The sequence below is a fragment of the Eschscholzia californica genome, unplaced genomic scaffold (genome assembly GCF_041429995.1).
Source record: "Eschscholzia californica isolate CP2 unplaced genomic scaffold, dmEscCali1.0.p SCAF_1, whole genome shotgun sequence".
NCBI lineage: Eukaryota > Viridiplantae > Streptophyta > Magnoliopsida > Ranunculales > Papaveraceae > Eschscholzia > Eschscholzia californica.
The window spans coordinates 29,948,410-29,968,802 of record NW_028238198.1 but is presented as its reverse complement, the minus strand read 5'-3'; the positions used below and the strand labels follow the sequence as shown (position 1 = coordinate 29,968,802).

The 20,393-nt window shown below is 38.3% G+C and overlaps 1 protein-coding gene across 2 annotated transcripts; it reads right to left on the bottom strand.

The window, feature by feature from the left end:
- Positions 1–12,229: 12,229 nt before the first annotated feature.
- LOC147565909 (E3 ubiquitin-protein ligase MBR2-like) lies at positions 12,230–18,268 on the bottom strand. Of its 2 annotated transcripts, XM_086652374.1 has the most exons (8): positions 17,399–17,843; positions 15,653–16,256; positions 14,412–15,541; positions 14,206–14,262; positions 13,099–13,197; positions 12,866–13,009; positions 12,588–12,787; positions 12,230–12,486 (listed from the first exon to the last, which is right to left on the bottom strand). In XM_086652374.1, exons 2-7 carry the CDS (start codon positions 16,143–16,145, stop codon positions 12,656–12,658), a joined length of 2,055 nt encoding a protein of 684 aa, XP_086508500.1. In that variant the 5' UTR covers positions 16,146–16,256; positions 17,399–17,843; the 3' UTR covers positions 12,230–12,486; positions 12,588–12,655. The 2 variants fall into 2 exon arrangements, with proteins under 2 accessions (XP_086508500.1, XP_086508499.1); XM_086652373.1 differs by having other exon boundaries at positions 14,412–16,256; positions 17,399–18,268.
- Positions 18,269–20,393: the final 2,125 nt, after the last annotated feature.

Here is a 20,393-nt window from a genome sequence, read left to right as displayed (position 1 = left end):
AATTTGCAAATTAAAGCTTGTCAATCTACCGCCATCAAAGCAAGCTAAGGGGTTAAATAGAACATCAAGCAAAAAGATGGACAGAAGAGAGAGAGATAAGGAGAGGTCATTTTGCAAAGAAATCTGACGTCCCAGACTTGCGTGACCAACACCCTAAGCATCTTTCTTACCTACGTTACCGAGTTTAAATAGATGACGAAATTTTATGACAGCCCTTATGGAGAAACAATAATTTTCCTTCGCTTTTCAACTTTGGGGTGAAAAATTCAGAATTTTCCCCAAACCCGCACACCATCGTTTTCTTTTTTCAAGTCGGTAAAGATTGTCCGCAGGCTGACATTGTCGGCGGCCCTCCAAAAGAGACGTTTTTCCTTCTCTCCTTCGATCACCTACGACCAACGCTAACACTGACATTTTTATCTCTTTCTTCCTTCTCTCTCCTTTATCACTCTCTTCACCGCCACCACACACGTCTCGCCCTATTCGTACATTATTCTGACAAAGGGGAAGGTCTCTTTGGTCAACCTTTTGGTTAGGTTTGGGGAACCAGTTGAAGAAAACGAACTTTCGTCTGGTACTCCGATTCAGACGAAGATCCAGGGTTTGGGGAACCCCAAATAAGTCGAGTTTCTGTCGAGGCTTTAGAGAGAGGAGAGTGAGCAAGAAACAAAGTGAAAAATGGATTGATCGTCGCAGTGGATGCTTCTCTCTCTCATCGCTCTTCTCTTTCTCAGAACATCCTCAAGGGTTTCAGATTTGTGGTCGGCCAACCATGAGATTTATGTGGTTGGTCAGCCACGAAATCTCTAGAGTCGCAATCCTCCTCGAGGGAGTTCCGGCGAAGGGAACACTCCCGTTCGTTGGAACAGTGAGAGTATGCGGGAGAGAGAGATAGATAGAAAAACAGAGAGATAGAGAGAGCGAGAGGGAGAGGAATAGTGAGATGGAGAGCCGAGAGAGGAAAATAGTAGGATAAAGAGCCAGGGAGAGAGAGAGATAGATAGAGAAAAACAGTTAGATAGAGAATCAACATGACAGATCGAGAAAGAGAGAATCAACAAGAGAGCCAATTGGCGGGAGAGATAGACGAAGAGAATGAGATGAAGATTAATGGCCAAAAAAAAAAGATAACTTTTAAACTCAAAATAAACATGCCCTTAGAGCATCTCAAATGCAAGACTCAAACTCTAAATCTTAGAGTGCCACATAGGATTTTTTAGAGTTGCTCTTCAAAATCCATCTCCAATGCAACACTTAACTTGGATCTTTAAAATGAGGTGGCGGTAGTTATTTTAGAGATCCTCAAGCTCGCACTCTAATTTAGAGTGTCCTCTCGAAGATCTCTAAGTGCCACAGAACAAACTAGTTAAATTTACACCAAAATATAAGTTCTTAGAGTTTCTCTTGAGTGTTGCATTGGAGAAGACTTTCCAATAGAGTATCTCTAAATTGTAAATTGTGAGAGGCAAGATGCCCTAATGAGGGCAGAGACAATTATATTTATAGAGAGCTCTCAATGTACAAATTACAATAGTAGACATTATGAATAAAGAAAAATACAACTAAATACAATTTCATATTGACACCCCCCCTCAAGCCGAACCGCGGTCATCAAGGGAGAGCTTGACACACAAATCTTGGAACCTTGTAGTTGATAAGCCCTTTGTAAAAAGGTCGGCTAATTGTGATTCGCTTGGAAGATAGTGAACACGTAGGTTGCCTTTGGTGACTTGTTCGCGAACGAAATGAAAGTCAATTGCCGAATGACGTGTCTTTGAGTGCATGATAGGGTTGACCGCCAAATAAGTCGTACTTAAGTTGTCACAATAGATAATGGGTGAAGATGTATACGTGTAACCCAGCTCAGCTAGCAAATTTTGAAGCCAAATGACGTCAGCAGCTGTGTGAGCAACGGCCCTATATTCGGCCTCAGTTGAAGATCGGGCCACAGTTGGTTGGGTCTTAGAAGTCCACATGATTAGATTAGGTCCAAGGAAAATGCAAGAGCCGGTTGTGGACCTTCGGTCATCTGGTGACCCGGCCCAATCCGCATCAGAAAACCCTAACAATGGAATTGAAGAAGATGACCGGAGCCGGAGACCTGTCGTAATCGAACCTTTGAGGAATCGGAGAATCCTTTTTGCAGCTTTCCAATGAATTGTAGATGGTTGATGCATAAACTTTGAGACTTGATTGACCGAATAAGCAATATCAGGTCGTGTTAGGGTTAGATACTGTAATGCCCCTACAAGACTTCGAAAATCTTGAGGGTTTGAAAGGGGTTCACCATCAAATTTTGATAATTTCTTACCAGGTAGAACAGGAGTAGAGACAGGTTTAGAATTCAATAGACCAATAAATCGCATTAATAAATCACTTGTATATTTCTGTTGTGTAAGAAGAATAGATGATTTATCATGAAATGCTTCAATGCCCAAAAAGTAACTCAAATTGCCCAAATCAGTCATGTCAAATCGAGATTTTAATTTGGAGATTATAGTTTGTAAGATAGTAGAAGAAGACCCTGTGATTATTATATCATCCACATAAAGTAAGAGGATTGTAATACCTGATGAAGATCGAACAGTGAACATTGAAGGATCAGAAACAGATTGAATAAACCCTAATTGTGATAAAAATGAGCTGAAATGATGATGCCAAGCCCTAGGAGCCTGATTGAGGCCATAGATTGCCTTTCTCAACTTGCAAACATGATCTGGAAAACTCTGATTTTCAAAACCCTTCGGCTGAGACATAAATACTGATTCAACTAAGTCCCCATTAAGAAACGCACTTTTAACATCAAGTTGACGAATCAACCAATTTCCATTGATAGCCAGTGAGAGAACTGTGGGTATTGTAGGAGGACGAACTACCGGACTAAATGTCTCCTCGTAATCAATTCCATGTTGTTGAGTAAACCCACGAGCAACCAAACGAGCTTTACGACGAGCAATCGAACCATCGGAGTTCTGTTTAACACGAAAAACCCATTTACAGTCCACAAGATTCATTGAGGGATCCTTAGGGACCAATGTCCAAGTATGATTGTTATGAAGAGCTTGAATCTCTTCAGCCATTGCTTTTCTCCAATGTTCATGCTTTGATGCTTGAAGAAATGTAGAAGGTTCATCAAACAAAGAGGAATTTGCCAAAGAGGGAAATTTGAAATTGCTTGTTGTATATAGAATCTTTGCCTTTCTGGTACCATCTTTACTGCGAGTTATCATCGGGTGGGAAGAGAGAGAAGCAGGAACAGAGTTGTCGGAGGTTGTGGAAGGTGGTGGTAAAGGAAGAACAGTAGAGAGAGAATGAGTTGGTACGATGGTTGCAGGTTCTGTAGAATTAGGGCTGTGATGAGAGAGAGAATCAGAGGTGTGGGAGACAGGGGATGACACCCGTTGGACCACAGGGACAGGTGTAGTGGGTGCAGATGAGAGAGAGGATGAACGGTTAGGATTAGAAGGTCGTTGGACATCAGGGTTTTGGGAAGATGAACGAACATGATTAGAAGGATGAAAAGGAGAGGATGGATGGGTGAGATCAATTTGTCTTTGGACCAAAGGGACAGATGGTGGCCGATTAGAAGATAACGGAAAGGAACGATCAGGATTAGAAGGGGGAACTCTACAAGGAGCCGTTGTAGGATTTGAATTAACGGTCCAATTTAGGGTTAGAATGGGCGAAGAAGATGAAGACGAAATTGGGGATTTGTGATTTGAAAGGGAGAAAGGAAAAATTGATTCGTCAAAAATCACATTGCGAGAAATATAAACTCGATTTGAGGATTCATCTAAGCAGCGGTAGCCTTTATGATCCGGACTATAGCCAATGAAGATACATGATTTAGTTTTGGAATCAAGTTTAGTGGATTCTGTAAGGAGTGAGCAAGGGATAGCAACGACAACCAAATACTCGAAGAAGAGAATAATCTGGTGACTTTCATGTGAGCAATTGATAAGGAGAAAGGTTGCCTAAAATTTGAGAAGGAAGACGATTGATGGTATAGATGGCAATAGAGAAGACATCAGGCCAATAAGAAGCAGGAACAGAGGCCTGATGAAGGAGACAAAAAGATGTCTCAACCAGGTGTCTAATCTTTCTCTCGGCCACCCCATTTTGTTGGGGGGTATGGGGACTGATTTTCGATGGATTATACCATGTTGATGAAGAAAATTCGAGAGAGATGTGCTAATAAACTCACCACCTCCATCGGTTTGAAACATTTTGATGGGTTTGGAAAACTGTTTTTCAACCATTAATTTAAAATTTCGAAAATGAAACTCAACTTCTGATTTTTGTTTCAAGAAATACAGCCAAGTGAATCTCGAATAGTCATCCACAAGTATTAGAACAAAACGAAAACCAGTAGAAGAAGAGACAGGAGAGGGTCCCCATAAATCAGAGTGAATCAACTCATTTGGAAAAGAAGAGAGATGATTAACATTAGCAAAAGGAAATTAGTGATGTTTACCATTAATACAACTAACACACTTTGTATTTGTCATTAGAGATTTTGTTAATGGTAACATTTGAAATTCAAAATTTGCAGATGAGGATGACCGAGATGACTGTGCCATGTATCTGCAGTCGTACGAACACCAGGAGACAATGACTGAGCAAACAGAGATATTGAAGGAGCAGAGGCAGGAGACAGTCGAAATAAACCATCTTCAATTGTGCCTTGAAGGAGTATCTTCCCTGTGGGAAGGTGCTGAATAAAGAAACCATGGCGATGAAAAAGAACAAGACAGTTAAAATCATGAAGGAGTTTAGAAATGGAGATTAGGTTCTTTTTTAAGGAAGGAACAATTAAAACATTTTTAAGTGTAATTTGAGAGGTGAGAGGAAAGTTACCAACACCAGAGACTGAAGCAGTGTGACCATTTCCTACCATTACTTGCTCAGGAGCAGGAGCATCAGACCTTGAGGCAACAGAGACACTATCAGAAGCAATATGAGATGTTGCTCCAGAGTCAACATACCAGTTGGGATCAGAAGAAGAAGCAGAATCAATGCCTATAGCAGCAAAGGAATGATGGAGTTCTTGTTGACGTTGAAGGGAGAAGCATTGTCTAGCTGAATGGCCTTGACGACCACAATATTGACAAATGAGAACATTTCGATCAGGAGGAGGACCTAGAACAGAGTTAGAGTTGGGTAAGATCGAGAGAAACCTCCTCTGTTTGAGTAAGAGTTGCGAGAAGAACCCCTATATCCTCCTCTGTTTCTTTGAGAATAAGAACCACGTCTTCCTCTGTTAGAGTAGTTAGGGTATCGAGGAGGAGGGGAAGATTGAGTGAGAAGAGCTGAGGGTTGAGGATTTGGAGGATTGAGAAGTTTGAGACGACACTCATGAGTGAGAAGATGAGAGTGAAGTTCAGAAGAGGTGGGTGGAGTGAGACGAGTAGTCATAGAGGTTACAAATCCCTCATAGGAGGAATCAAGGCCAGAGAGAGTGATAAGAACTAGCTCATCATCAGCCACTGGATGTCCAATGGCTGCAAGAGAATCAGTAAGTGTTTTGAGACGAAGAAGATACTCAGAGATAGAAAGAGAACCTTTCTTAGTTGTTTGAAGCTGAAGCTTAAGATTCATGAGTCGAGCAGAGTTAAGAGAGGAGAAGGTATGCTCAAGGGATTCCCACACAGCACGAGAGGAGGTGAGACCTAACACTTGAAGAAGAATAGGCTCTGTTAGAGTTTCATTTAACCAAGAGAGTAGCATTTGATCTACTCTATACCAATAGACATAATCTGGATTAGGGATGAGGTCAGAAGAGCTTTCAGATGAAGCAGGAAGATACTCAGTAGGAGGAGGAAAGGTTCCATTAACAAACTTGAAGAGGTCTTGGGAATGAAGGATTGGAAGAAGTTGGCTGCGCCAAAGTAGATAGTTTGATGAATCTAGACGAATGGAAATGAGGTTAGAGATGTTTGTGAGAGAAGGAAGAGTAGTGACAGAGGTAGGTCGAAGAGAAGAAGAAGGAGAAGAAGAGATTTGGATAGGTGCTTGTTGAGCTTGATCTGCCATTAAAGAGAATGCAGAAGAAGAAGAAGAAGAAAGCTAAGAGGAAGAAGAACACTGAAAACTAGGGAGAAGAAAAAGGAGATAAACTTTGGGATTGTAGTAAAGCTCTGATACCATGTAAATTGTGAGAGGCAAGATGCCCTAATGAGGGCAGAGACAATTATATTTATAGAGAGCTCTCAATGTACAAATTACAATAGTAGACATTATGAATAAAGAGAAATACAACTAAATACAATTTCATATTGACATAAATAACCAAATAGGAAAGAGACCATTTAATTATCTATTTTTCACACTTAACACATAAGATTTAATTATTTTTTTTGAGTCTTGCATTGGAGATGCTCTTCTTTGATGACTAGGGCTGGGAAAACGGTCCGAGACCCCGGGGTTCGGCCCGGACCGTTAGAGCCCGCTGCCCGTAGCCAAACCGATCCGGGCTAACCCGGCCCGATGAATCGGGCTTATTGGGCCGGGACTCGGACATAACCTCAAATCCGAGTTATGTCCGAGTCCCGGCCCGTTATACCCGTCCGTTACCCGAGCCCGATGAAGTCCGCCCGAAAAGCCCGTCCGCTACTCGCCCTATAGTGTCCGCCCACTACCCGAGCCCGAGAAAGAGCCCGATTAAAAAATAAACCCGGCAACCCTATTACCCTACGACCCTACCCGCGTGATTGTTTAGATCCAACGGTTGAGAGACCTCAGCCGTTGGATCTAAACACCCTTTGATCCCTATAAATAGGTTCTTAAACAGAACCCTAACCCTCCATACGCCCCTCTCTCTGTGCCTCTCTCTCTCCACCTCTCTCTCTGCCCCTCTCTCTCTGCCCCTCTCTCTCTCCTTCATGAACACTTTGACCGAATCTTGTAGATCCTAAAGCTAATATGTTCAAGTACTCCCCTTCTCCATAGTCTACAAATGATTTTTCTAAGTTATAAATGGAGGATTCTTTAAGCTTCAAAGTCATCTTAGAAATTAGTTATTATGTAGTTAGTTTGTTTCTTTTTTTGATTTTTAATGTTTTATAATGGATCTGGTGATGTTGTACCTCGAAGAATAGGTTTGTTGTTATTTAAATGTGATGTATTGTTGTTATAGATCTGGAAATGGTGTGTAGTGATTTTTATAGATCTGATGATGTTGTAACAAATTTTTTGAATCTTTGGTTATCTTGGTTATTGATGTATCTTTATAGATCTTTGTTATTGATGTATCTGGAAAAACATGATTTACTTATTGATTGTTTGGTAATCTTGGTATTGGAAGAATAAGGTTTACTGTTTATTTTGGAAGAAGGGTTTACTGGTTATTCAGTTATTGCTTATTTACAATCTGAGGGGATTTTAAAAATCCTAAAAGCTATACATAAACCTGCAATTACTGTTGTTCTATTAGGTTTATTGATTTCTTAAGTCAAATTATTTGTTTTTTTTATATAAAAACCCTAAAAGTTATACACAAACCCTAAAAGCCATACATGATCCACTATTGGTGTTATTTTAATTAATTATTTGTTTTTACATAAAACAAATTGTTTTTTTTTTAATATTTACAAGTCAAATTACCCGAGCCCGTCCAGCCCGAGTCCGGTTGAACCCGCTCGGGCAGCCAGGCTCGGACGGGCTACGGGTTCTAGTATGTTGATTTATGTCCGGCCCGATCCGCCCGACTCCCTATCGCGGGCTCGACTTATCCGAGCCCGATCCGCCCGAGCCTGACTCATAGTTGCCCGAGCCCGTCCGAACCCGCCCGATTCCCACCCCTATTGATGACCCTTGGTATAGTAAAGATTGAACGAGGAGGGGAGTTGCGGGCCTAGGGAGACTTTCTTCTAATCCCAATGAAGAAGAAGATAGTACTTTTTAAGATGCCTCAAAGTAACCCCCAATTTTTTTCTTTTTCTTTTTGTTGAAAGAAGTGACCCATAGTTTTGTTATGCCATAATTATTTTGACAGTATGCATGTGGTTATTACTTTTTTTTTTGTTTTTGTTGAACACATGTGGTTATTACTTGTTGGTTAACTTAATTAGGTTTGATATGTGAAAGGAACAGGGGTTCCAATGTAATTACTTTTAAGTGGAGAGTCCAAACTACATTAACCATTCAACCTAGGAAAAAACACATCTTGTTTTAAGAGCAAGACTTTTATTTCAACACAAATAAAAAGAACAAGAGTGTTAGCCTAATATACTTAACAATTCCATTGAAAAAATATCAAACACACGTGTGTAATTTACCTAAACTTTCATTCTTCAATTTTATTACACATTACTTACACCCCTTATGGGATCTTACATGAAATATGCCAAAGATTGGTATTTTCATGATCTTATAGTTGTCATGTCCATCATATTTATGTAGAAGATAATTTAATATCAATTCCAAATAAACTACATTGGTAGGAAAATATTAAAAACAAGAAGGATGTGATTCCTCATAGATCTTGGAACAAATGCATGAATAATGGAAGAAGCTAAAGGAAGAGTATGGGAAGGTAGGTCCCTAATGTTTTAAAAAATATTAGCATCTTCTACCTATTTGTTGCATTCAATACCTTTTAATTGATAACGATATCCCTTAAAATTTGCTCCCCTTTTCCCTTCTTTTTTTGACTTTCTAGCTTTTGTTTTAGGACTATATTATGACCCACCAAGAAAATCACCTCCATCAATAATCGTGGGCAAGATCAATGATATATTGGTTTCCTTGTCCTTGTTTGGTTATGGTGTTCTTAGAACAAGTCCAACACGTGGGGGGGCTTAGGCCCTTAATTCAAATTAAAGGCCCCTCCCCACCGGTCCAACCACAACCGACCTTTACCGGCTGAACATCCCTATATGACTATTGGGGAGGTCCCCAACGATCATATGGGGGGCCTGATCTGGCCGTTGGATTTGCTCCAACGGCTCGATCTAACCAGATCTAGCCGTTGGAGCAAATTCAACGGCCAGATTTGGGTCCAACCCCTATTTATAGGGGTTGAATCCAAACAATCCCTCATTTCAGCTCTTTCTCTATCCCTTTCAAACTCTATCTCTTTTAATTTTATCTCTCCAATTTTCGTTCCAACTTTTTCAATCTTCTTCATTAGATCCCTTGAATAATAATAATGGCCTTGTTTAACCAAAGTTTTATGTATCTCATTCAAACTCACGATTATCACTTAAGTCAATTAGAAAATGATGAAACTTTTGATGATTCTTCACGCGTTCCCTCTACGGTAATGAAATTTTAGATGATTCTTGCGAGCAAGAAGGCACGTCTTCAACCAAGAAAGCTAAACGGGTTGCGTATACGGTCGATGGAGATATTATACTTACTAATTGTTATTTGAAAGTCACGTTTGATGTGGTTGCCGAAAATTGTTAGAAATATAAAGTATTTTGGCAAAAAATAACGGATGAGTTTAATTCAATTGCAAATTCTCAACGCACAACCAAGACTTGTAAATCTCGTTTCGGTGATAAGTTCCGATAGTCAAAGTTTTATCTTTACTTTGAGGATAGTAAATAAAGTTCAAAAAAGCGGGGAGAACGACTATGACCGGGTAATTTTTCTTACTTTTAATCTCTATATTTCTATCTTTTGATTTTATAATAAGAACTTCAAATCAATTTTGATTATTTCAGATACAAAGAGCACTTGAATTTATAAAAAAAAAAAAAATCACAAAGGAAAAATGTTTAGATTCCAACATGTTTACAAAATTTTGATGTCACATAACAAGTGGATGGCAGACATGTCAGGAGAGTCAACATACGGAAAAAGAGATTCTAATACCAATCCACCGGAGGAAAGGTCAATTGGTCGTAAACAAGCCAAAGCAAATTCAAGAGTCGAAGAAAATTCGACAAATTCTACCGCTAAAGACAAAGAAGTCAGTGGTGCTACGACGGGGGAATATTGGCAAAGTAGGCAGGAAGAATCTCAACAAAGATCAGTATCATTGCAAGAATCTATACGATTTCAACAAGAGTTTTTACAATTTGATAAAGAACACAAGAACCGACAATACGGGATAGACTTATTGAGAATGGATGCTAGGTCGACGAACATGGTGCACCGATGCTTATAGCAGCACGAGAAGTTTGGTTCAACGGTCAACCACAAGATCCAGAAAACCCCTTCTAGCTATGTTTAATTTTTATATTGTTGTTTAGTCGTATTTACGTAGATTTAAATTTCTAATCAAATGTTAGTTTGTAATCGATGTTGTTTAATCGAATTATTTAAGTAAATTGAGAAATTAAAAATTCAAATTTGAAAGCCCCAAGAGAGTCTATTGTTGGAGCTGAATTTCAAGGACTGAGCTGAGGCTGTAAAATTTGAATGAAAATTAGTTTTAAGGGTCTGGGATAGTCCCTGGTCGGACTTGCTCTTAGACATTAGTGAAAACCAACTATTTTGCCAGTTGACCATTTAGGCATGTTTAGTGCACCCAAATAATATGGTTCACTATGACCAACCTCCTAATGTGTTCAACAAAAGGAAAAGAATCTCCCACAATGTGATCTACAATAAATATAATAACTTACCTTCTAGCTTGGTTATGTGTGAGAAATAGAACGGTCATGATTGGTTTTATCCTAAAAATTATTATAGGGTGATGCTGACCATTCTTCAATGGCCTGGCTTTATAGTGATACTATCTGCTTCAGGACTACGGGATTTCACAGTTTCAAAGAATTTCAATAAACAAGAATGCTTAATCTCTTAAGTGAAACACAACACTCCGTTTCATCATCAACCTGATATAAATTACAACATGAATGGCAATTTAAAAGAAGGATATCACAAACGCAAGCAAGAATGCTTAATCTCTTAAGTGAAACACCACACTCCGTTTCATCATCAACCTAAGATAAATTACAACATGAATGGCAATTTTAAAAGAAGGATATCACAAACGCGCCGCCTTTAGGCTTGAGAATCTTATATCAAATCAAAATGCAATTCCTATTTCGTTCTTGCATGCTTATTTTTAATGCATTCTTGCTCACTGGGCATCATCATAAAATGCACTTGTTGACAATAGTTTTGCACTCCGGGTGATAAACATGGCCTAGTGTGGTGTTTTCTCGCTTTCTTTTTGGTTTTTTAGGTTGTTGAAGCAAGCCTCTTTTTTTCGATTGAGGTGAAAACTTCATTGGTAGGGGTGGGAGTTAGTCTTGGTCAGGCCGGTCGGATTCATATCAGTCATCGTATCGGGCTGGTCGGGTTTTGAAACTATGTCTACTTTTATTGTCGAGTTTAATTAGGCGGGTTATTTTAAAAATTCTAATGTCCATAATCCGTCAAAGTCCGTCAAATTTGATTTCTCGAGTATCGGGCGGTCGTATATCGGGTTTTCACCAAAATTTTGCAATATCTTGGTCAAAATGATCAAAATATTTCTATTATGCCTACCGAAATTTACATGGAAATTTAATTAAGTTTATCTTAACAATACATTGTCAAAGAGCACCTCGGACAACAATATATATATATATATATATATATATATATATATATATATATAAAATTTATTTTATACATCATTTTGTCACCTTCTTCACCATTACCATACGTCACATCCACGATCCGCTACCATACCTATATGTAGTAATGTATAATTATGTAAATACTTATACTGTAGATCTAAAATCCGTACCACTACAAACCAAAACAGATACCAAAACGTCAATGGTTGGTAGCTCAAATGGTTCCAAGGTGTTGACATAAACTCTAGAAAGCCCTGGAGGTCCCAGGTTCGATTCCCAGAGAAAGTGGATCTTTAGTTATTTGAATTGGGATTATTGAGGTATAAATAATGTCGTTGGACTTCAAGCCATTGTTTTGTTGGGCTATAGACCGGTCTTGTTAGTGTTTGAGTAGGCGGTTATAGGACTTATCACATCTATGATGTATCAAATGCCAAATATAAGACTTATTACATCGTAATCGTCTTCCAAAAAAAAAAAAATACTGATATCAAGATGGTAGTTTTTTGATTTTTTTGTTGAAATAGAGATGGTACTTTTTTTTTTTTTTTTTTGTTAAAGGAAATAGAGATGGTACTTGATTGTGGCATAATAATCTTAGTTGTATATATAATAATTTAACTTAGATTTAATCTATTTATGACTTCGTAAAATAGTTAATCCACAATTGATATCCAAAACTAAACCATACACTTGACAGTATATCAAAATTTGAATCCAAAAGTAACATTCCTAACATTAAATTCTCCTGTTCATAACAATAACATAAAAAAAAAAGTGCAACATAAATTCTTTTTGAGTTAATCAATATCTAAATTTTTTGCTTTCAAATTACTAGTTTCCTAGCAAAATCTATACTACTTATAATAGATTTTAACCTTAAAAGCTCCCCCCATGTTGGATTTCTAACAAATTTCCAACCTTCATTCTCACTCCATGGGAAGCCTTAGATCCTTCACCCCTTAGACTGCAACCGAGAGAGAAACCGAGAGAATTCATATCAATGATATATATAAATATTCCAGCAAGATGATGGGTTCAAATCAAGAATAGTGATCAAGGGCCTACCCTTTTCAATCTTGAATATCAGGAGAGGCAAGAGACACCATTTGTTTCAGAAATGGCTTCCTTCTCACTCATGTAACTAACCCTGTTGTTTTACAAATAGGGCATAAATTCTTCTGTTTCAGCCACTGTTTTACGCATTCACTGTGAAAATCGTGCCCGCAATCCAATGTTCCAAGATGTTCTCCTTCTACATACTCTTCCTGATTGTGGAACAAAAATGGGTGTTAATATTTGCTTGTTTAATTGATAAAGAAACTCAGAAAATATAAAACTCTTACTTGACAAATACAGCATGGTTCCGTTTCTGCGGGAGGGTTTACTCTGATGGTGTAATACTTTCGCTGCTTCAAAGACTTCAATATGATTTCCTCACTCAAACCCGTACTTACATTTCCTATTCGTTCTTCGAGTGCCAAAAGTTCCTATGATAAAGTTTGGCTGAGTTCAGAAAACAACAATCTACCACAAAAACACGAGAAATTAAACAATGAGAAATTTCTGTTCTTTTTACCTCGTATGACATGTTATCAACATCAAGCCGCATGTCTCTGTGCCTATCATGCAAATCGGCTACTCCGAAAAATACTGACTGGTCAAGAATTAGAACATCCTGCAATACCACGACGAGTTCAAGTTAGATAATTTAGATCTGCATGCGAGCAGAGACTGTAAAAGACACTCATTAGGGCACCAATAAAAATATTTGTTGGCGACAGGTATTAAAATGCTGAATACTTGCTAATACGGTCGTATGCAATGAAAATTTCCAGTATACCGTTGAAATAAGAGGTGAAAAAACACAGTATCTTTTTCTACAAATGTATTCTTTTAATTTTCATCCCCAAACAGAACTCTTTGTAACATGAGGGGTAAACCTCCAAGACCATACCACCAAATGAATTATAAGTGTTGCCTCAAGGATGCAGAAGCCTCACAGATCATTCAATTTCTAAGAGATTTGATGGAGAAATGGATAACCATAAATGACGGTCAGAAACAACTGAGCAAGGGAAGGATAAGAAGTCTTTAAAGAGTGACAGCTATTAAGTTACAGGAATAAAGGGATCCTAATCTACAAAGAAATGTTATCCAGAAGCAGGATCCTCGCAAGTCTATAGCATGATTGAAGATGGAAGTTGAACGATCAAAAATGTCTGTTGAAGTAACCGATTTACTACTTACATAATCCCCTTAATTTTTTACTCTTTAACTCCCCACCTGTCTTTCATTTCATGGGTTTTAACGGGACAAAGAGAAAGGAGTTCCATAAAGAGGGATCAAAATTACTTAAACACAAGATTGATCTACTCAACTCCACCTGTGAATATTAGGAAACTAGGCCCACCCAATTCCAACAAAATTGATGATTTAATCATGAGTTAAAGTTCGAAGAAAAATATCGCTTTAATGAAGTACCCTGAATTGAGTTGAACCAAATAATGAAGTACCACAGTGATAACAATGTCTTTTATCGTCATCTAAACTTAATAGACACAATAATGAAACGGATGGTTCTATAAGCACCACAGCATTGCGTGTAAGTGGTAAATTTTGATACTAAGTCTGAGAATAGAATAAGGTCATCCTACAGACATGAAAAAAAACGAAAAAAACTAACCTCAAGTCTTAAGCCGTCGCCGCCACCCCTACGAACCATGTCCAACACATTGCGGATCTGTTAAGAGCAAACCAAATGAAGTTAGCTCCATGACATGGATGCAATCGCTCATAATGAAAATATGGTATACCACAAACAAGCACAAAACAGATCTTGAAACCATCAACAATAATACCACCAAAGAACCAGACAAGTCGAAAACAAACCTCAGACAGAAGCCTGCTTCTTCCTTCACTGCCAGCAGCTAAAGACCGAAGCGACACTGGAACACCAGCACCTTGTCTGTCCATCCAGAATGCAGACCTTGGATGCGGTAGAGAATTCACAGGTTGACCAGTTGAAGATGAAACAACAACATGTGAAGAAGAAGGGACAGATGGAGATGGTTGAAAGTTACTACTCTGCCCCCCAGACTCGGAGCCAGCATATGGATAAAAGGACCGGCTAACAACTTCTGATAATCTTCGAGTATACTGAGAGGTAGGATTCGGATGAGACAGCCAAGTAGGAGCAGGGGATGGGTGAATTGTAGAACTAGATCCAACTCGAGAATTAGAAGCAAGATTTCCAGAAGTGCTTGAACTCCCATTGGCCGAAGTCCAATTAGCTGGATCTGGGGTCAAATTTCTCATCTCACTTGCTGGGAGAAACATAGGATGCCCAGAAATACTTCTTGGCGTTCTCCTTGACCGTACTTCCTCTCTTAATGTGTTAGCTCTCTCTCCATGAACAGTTAAATTTGAGGAACTTCCTACCATTGAATTTGGATTCCTGTTGTGTGGAAAAGGGAAAATATTCGGGGCCAACCCATGATTATGCATTACACTAGATCGAGACTGAGAACTTGCTACTGCTGGCCTCAGATCCAAAGATTGATTGGATGGTATATTTCTAGATGACAAGTCACGAGGTGGCCAAACATGTGAAAGCCTTCCTGGATAAGCTGCGGATGTCAGATCTGACGGCGGTAAATCGTGGTGGTTTGCAGGATTAGCTCTCAACCGCAGGTTCCTCTGGGAGCTTTCAGCAGCTTGTCCTCCTAGAGTCAAAGCAGGATGACTATCAGAAGTTACTCCTCTCATACCGACCCCAGATTGAGGGTTCAACTGGATGGGAAGATTCGTAGAGGGAGTATTATCTGTAGGGATAGACATGCTAGAGCTACTACCAGCATCACATTGACCAGAAAACAAATTCCACGGACTACTTCCAGGCCGAGTAAAACAGCTTGAACTTCCATCAAAAGATGAATTGCCAGAAACTCCTTCAAGCATCTTTCTTTTACAAGATGAGCGTCTACCATCCAATGAACAACCAGGCCTACCATCACGTTCATCTGACAAATATTCAGCATTCCTAGAAGCAGTTACAAAAGGATCACCAGAACTACTAGCAGGACGAATGTGTTCAGTTTGAGATCCAATTGGCATGTACATATGAGGAATACCTGCTTCTATGAACTGAATATTGCTACTACTGTTGCTTGTATATTCAGCATTTAGGTTGAAGTTCCGAAAGACCTCGCCAGAACTAGTTGACTCGGCGAACAAGGACCCATTTCCCACTTGATCGCTGTTCAGGTTTATATGTCGCCTTTCTTCCAATCTGAGACCAAATCCGGGTTGAGATGTTACTCGCCCATGCCCTGTTTTTGCTTCCTCTTGGATCATCTGGTCACGCGTTCTTTCACTAGAACTAGGTTCCCCTAAATTCCATCCATTCAAGCTCCTTCCATCATGAATAACAGCATTTAGATGCGTACTATTAGTTTCTAAACCCAGAGTTGGTGGGAGTTCTTGGTAACCACTTTCTACTGGATTTAGTACATCATGCCAATACTGTTGCGGGTTTGCACCAGTATTACTTGAACCAGAGCTATGGTCAAGCCCAAATGTTTCAGGGAAGGAATCAAGATCAAGGATACTCCTTTCTCCCTGCATTACAGCTACTATTTCCTCCCTAAAAGAATTACAGAAAGCGGTGAAGAGTAGTTTACCACAATCAGTAAATCACGTCTAACAAATGCTCAGGGAGACCCAAAATCGCACAACCTGTATAATACAAGAGACATTTCAATTTTTAGTGACATCAACATAACAAAACAAATACACAAATGAAATTTGGAATAAACATAACATATTAAACAATCCATGCCTAACGATTAAGGCATTATGGTACTAAGAAAGTGAAGCTGATTCAAATGAAATTGGGAATCAACATTAACATTAGCATATCAAATGTGCAGTGTAGGTTTGATAAAACCCATTGCTCAAAACAACGAAACAATAATAAAATTTGATATCGAAACATATGAGCATCTTCAGTGTGTAATAGACATTGGCAGGTAAGAATGCAACAGCAACCACACATGAAGCCACTATACCTCATTAAGTGATAATGGATTCAAAACCATTGAAGGTTTCGTTTCAAAATGGACTTGAAATTAACAAGTTCAGAAAAATTTTAGACTCCCAAATAGAACCAGAATCAGGAAACTATTAGTCCAAACCCTCGTCATCAAAATATATAACTAGATATAGTTAAAATCTTGAGTTTCAGATACTCAAATCCTAAATGACAGAATATCAAAACCATCTTAAATCATGAAAACACATTCACCATTAGAGTAAAGTCAGAGTTCAACTCAAAACTACCCATGCACCAAGATTGACAAAAACAATAACAAAATCCCAAATACAAAGTATAGATATTTATGAATAGTAGAAAAATGTTTGATTCATCATCCAACTCAAAAAAAAAGAAGAAAAGAGTAGATGTTCCCAAAAACTTCATCTCAAGGTAGACTGAATGAGCAAAAGATTTAAGCTTTCATTCATTTTTCAAATAGAAAACCGATCTTATATTTGACCAAAACCAGACTCAAACAACCCAAAAGCAAAACGGACAGAAATCAAAATCGAAAAAACAAACAAGATGGAGAAGAAGAAGAAGAAGAAAGGAGAAAAAACAAAATACCCAAAACTGGATAAACAAAGAGGAGAATAACAGGTGAAAAATCCGTTCAGAAATCGGAAAGCTGAGTCCTTTTTCCCTTGTTTTTCCCCTTTCATCAAGACTTATTTGGGGGAAATCAAACCTAAACTCCTTAACATTCAAAATCAAGCAACTTTAAAATCCATTAATCAAACAAAACACAAAAGAAACTGATGAGAAAAGCTTTCAGAAAACGTACCGGATGAGCAATAGATACGCCGATGAAAGCAAAGGACTCGATCAATGGACGGATCGTTACAGAAGGAGAAGAAGATTGAACCCTTGATGAGAGAGGAAAATAGAGAGAGAAAGAGAGAAAATAGAGAGAGAGAAAGAGAGGTTGGGGGGAGATTAGAAAGGACAGTAATTTTCTGATTTATGGAAGGGAGAAATGGTAAGTACTAAAGAATAGAAACCAAAGCCAAAGGGCAGATGGTCAATTGTCTTTGTTGGGCTGGCTCCTTTACTCTCCCCATTTCTCATTTACTAACCAATCACCCCTTGGGAGAGGAACTTCTCCCCATTTCTCATTTACTCTCTCTCTCTCTTCTTTCTCTCTCTAAAATTTGTAAATGGTGTGTGGAAACATCCCACTTACTCCAACAAGACTTGCATTTGTGGGGAAAATGTGGGTATTCATCCATAATACCCTATCTAATTTTGTTATTTTTATATAGATGGATAAATATTTTTAAAGTCCTTTCGAAAACATTTTAATATCTTTTCCGGATAAATTTGGGTATCTTATTAAACATGAAGTCATCGATCTACACGTCAAATTAGGTCTAATTAGTCAGAAATGTTAGCTAAGTGATAACAAAAATATCTACCAAACACTATTGTTTTCTCTTTTTCGATTTGATGGTGGAGGTATATGGTGTGGTGACCATCAACAATACCATACATAAAAAGAAAAGATGACTATATTATAAAATCTTATTCCATCTTTGGCTACCCACTAGATATCAAATAAATTCACTTTCTTTCACTATCTCTCTTTCTCTCTTCTCATTAAAAAAAACTCTCTTTCTCTCTTTACTCTCTTTTTTGTACTAATTTTTATCTGTTTCACACGCAAAAAAAAAAAGACTTGTTAATAACAATTCAACATAAGATCCATCTTCTTACCTTCCTTTTCACACGGCTTTCATACTCTATCATATCTTACTCGTGGTCCCTTTTCTCTCTCTCTCTATGTATATCTTAATTTCTCTGTCTCTCTACCTCTCTTTCTCTTGTGGGTTCTTTGTTTTGTTCCTTCTTCCTTCCCATTCCCTCTCATTTTGCAAAGGTGGGTCACCTATGCTTCTCCATATCAACAATTTTGAAGTGTTGGTTGTTAAAGGAACACCTAGTTTAACTATATAGACACCAACAAGCTTTTAGTTTTTCGAATGGATATCCTAATTCAAATTGCTAAAAAAACATCACCCCGTCACTCATTCGATTTTATTGTCTTCGTTTTCATCTTCTACATGACCATCCACGTCACAACCACCACCATAGTATCCTCCATCTCCTTACTATCCTGTCTTCATCCCCTTCATCTCCACTCCCTCTCCTCTATCCATGGTCGAGTTACACGTTTTGGAGGCTCCAAACTAAGTTAAATATTAGAGTCCTAACGCATATTAGAAATAAATAAAATTCCTAATATTGTAGAGGAGAGAATTTGAACACTTGACGTCTTGTCTATTGTCTAAACTATTAACCACTAGTCTACAACCTAAATCACGTTGCACATTTGTTTAGAATATAATTTATATTTTGAAAGTCACGTACAAAATCCATACACATGAGGCTTTTGATTATGTTGGGGTCCAAACTGGCCGCTTTGACTGCTGGACCCAAGTTGCCCCTATCTCTCCCCTCCTCGCTCCCTCCCATTCATCTCAATAGTCAATTTTATTTTCGCTCTCATTTCTTTCTCATCTCCCTTCTCCCCCCTTCTTCAGACACTAGCCCCGCAAAAGGGTAATTCCCATGCCATATTAGAAGTGAAGAAAGAGAGTCTAGAGTTTCGGAGGTGTGTTATATGGGTAAACATATTAAATATAGGTTCCTCAAATAATATTTACTAGAAAAATTGAATAAATTTTTTAAATTGGTGTCTACTTGCTAAAGTTGGTGATGTCTCTCTTACAAATGAGTGTGTCTTTAACAAAACTGGGTGTCTCCATAACAGACCCCTTTTAAAATCAACCCACAACTCTCCATTCTCTTTCTTACTACATATATGGTCTGGGTCTTGATAATAACAATAAAGGCTAAATAGTTGGCCAACAAATTCTGATAGATTCAAAAATTTACTTTACCCTCTTCTTTTTCTTCTCATGGTATCTAATGAGTATCCATATATTTTAGAGAGAAAAAGAAGAGAAAAGAGAGAAGAGTGCTTGAGATTAAATCTAAAGTTAAACAGGAAACTTAAAAATGAAGAAGGGGTCAAGATTGCCATGGACCTAACCACCAAATACACAGGAATGATTAATGCACAAACAAGAAGACAGTTGTGGCACTAATTGTTTGAAATTCTAAGTTAATCAAAGAATTTCAAATACCAAACCCAAGACCATTTCAACTTTTGAGATTTGAATTACTCCAATTACAGCAACTGCAAACCTAATGTCACCCAACTTTCAGCAGGTTTAGGAGCAGCCCATATGAATACCTGATAAATCTCCAGGTCCTGTCTGAGGATATATAAAAGAGCTGTTTGGTGAAATTGACATCTCTTAATTCTCATGTTTTTAACCTCTGGGTAGTAGTGGGCACACATTACTTGAAACATTAGGATGACCTTTTTTTCGATAATCTATTATTTCAAATACGCTGATCAAATAAACGTGATCCTAAATGTGGTTTAAATTGTTAGACCACTAGAGAAAATCAAGCAATAACTGAGCCCATTTCTATCAGATTTAGGTAGGGGCCGAAAGCAGTCAAAGCGGTCGATTTGGGCCCAATATAGTTAAAAAGGTCGATTTGGCCCCAATGTAATTAAAGGCTTATTTGTTTTTTGTATGTCACTTTCAAAATAATAATTCTAACCAGATTTGTGACATTATTTAAGTTGTAACTTATTGGTGAGGAGCTTACAACATAGGCAAGGGAAAGGGGTCAAGGGATCGAATCCTTCTCTAGGCACCGTTGTGTTGGGTCTAGGAAAAGTACAACAACAAACAATACACCCC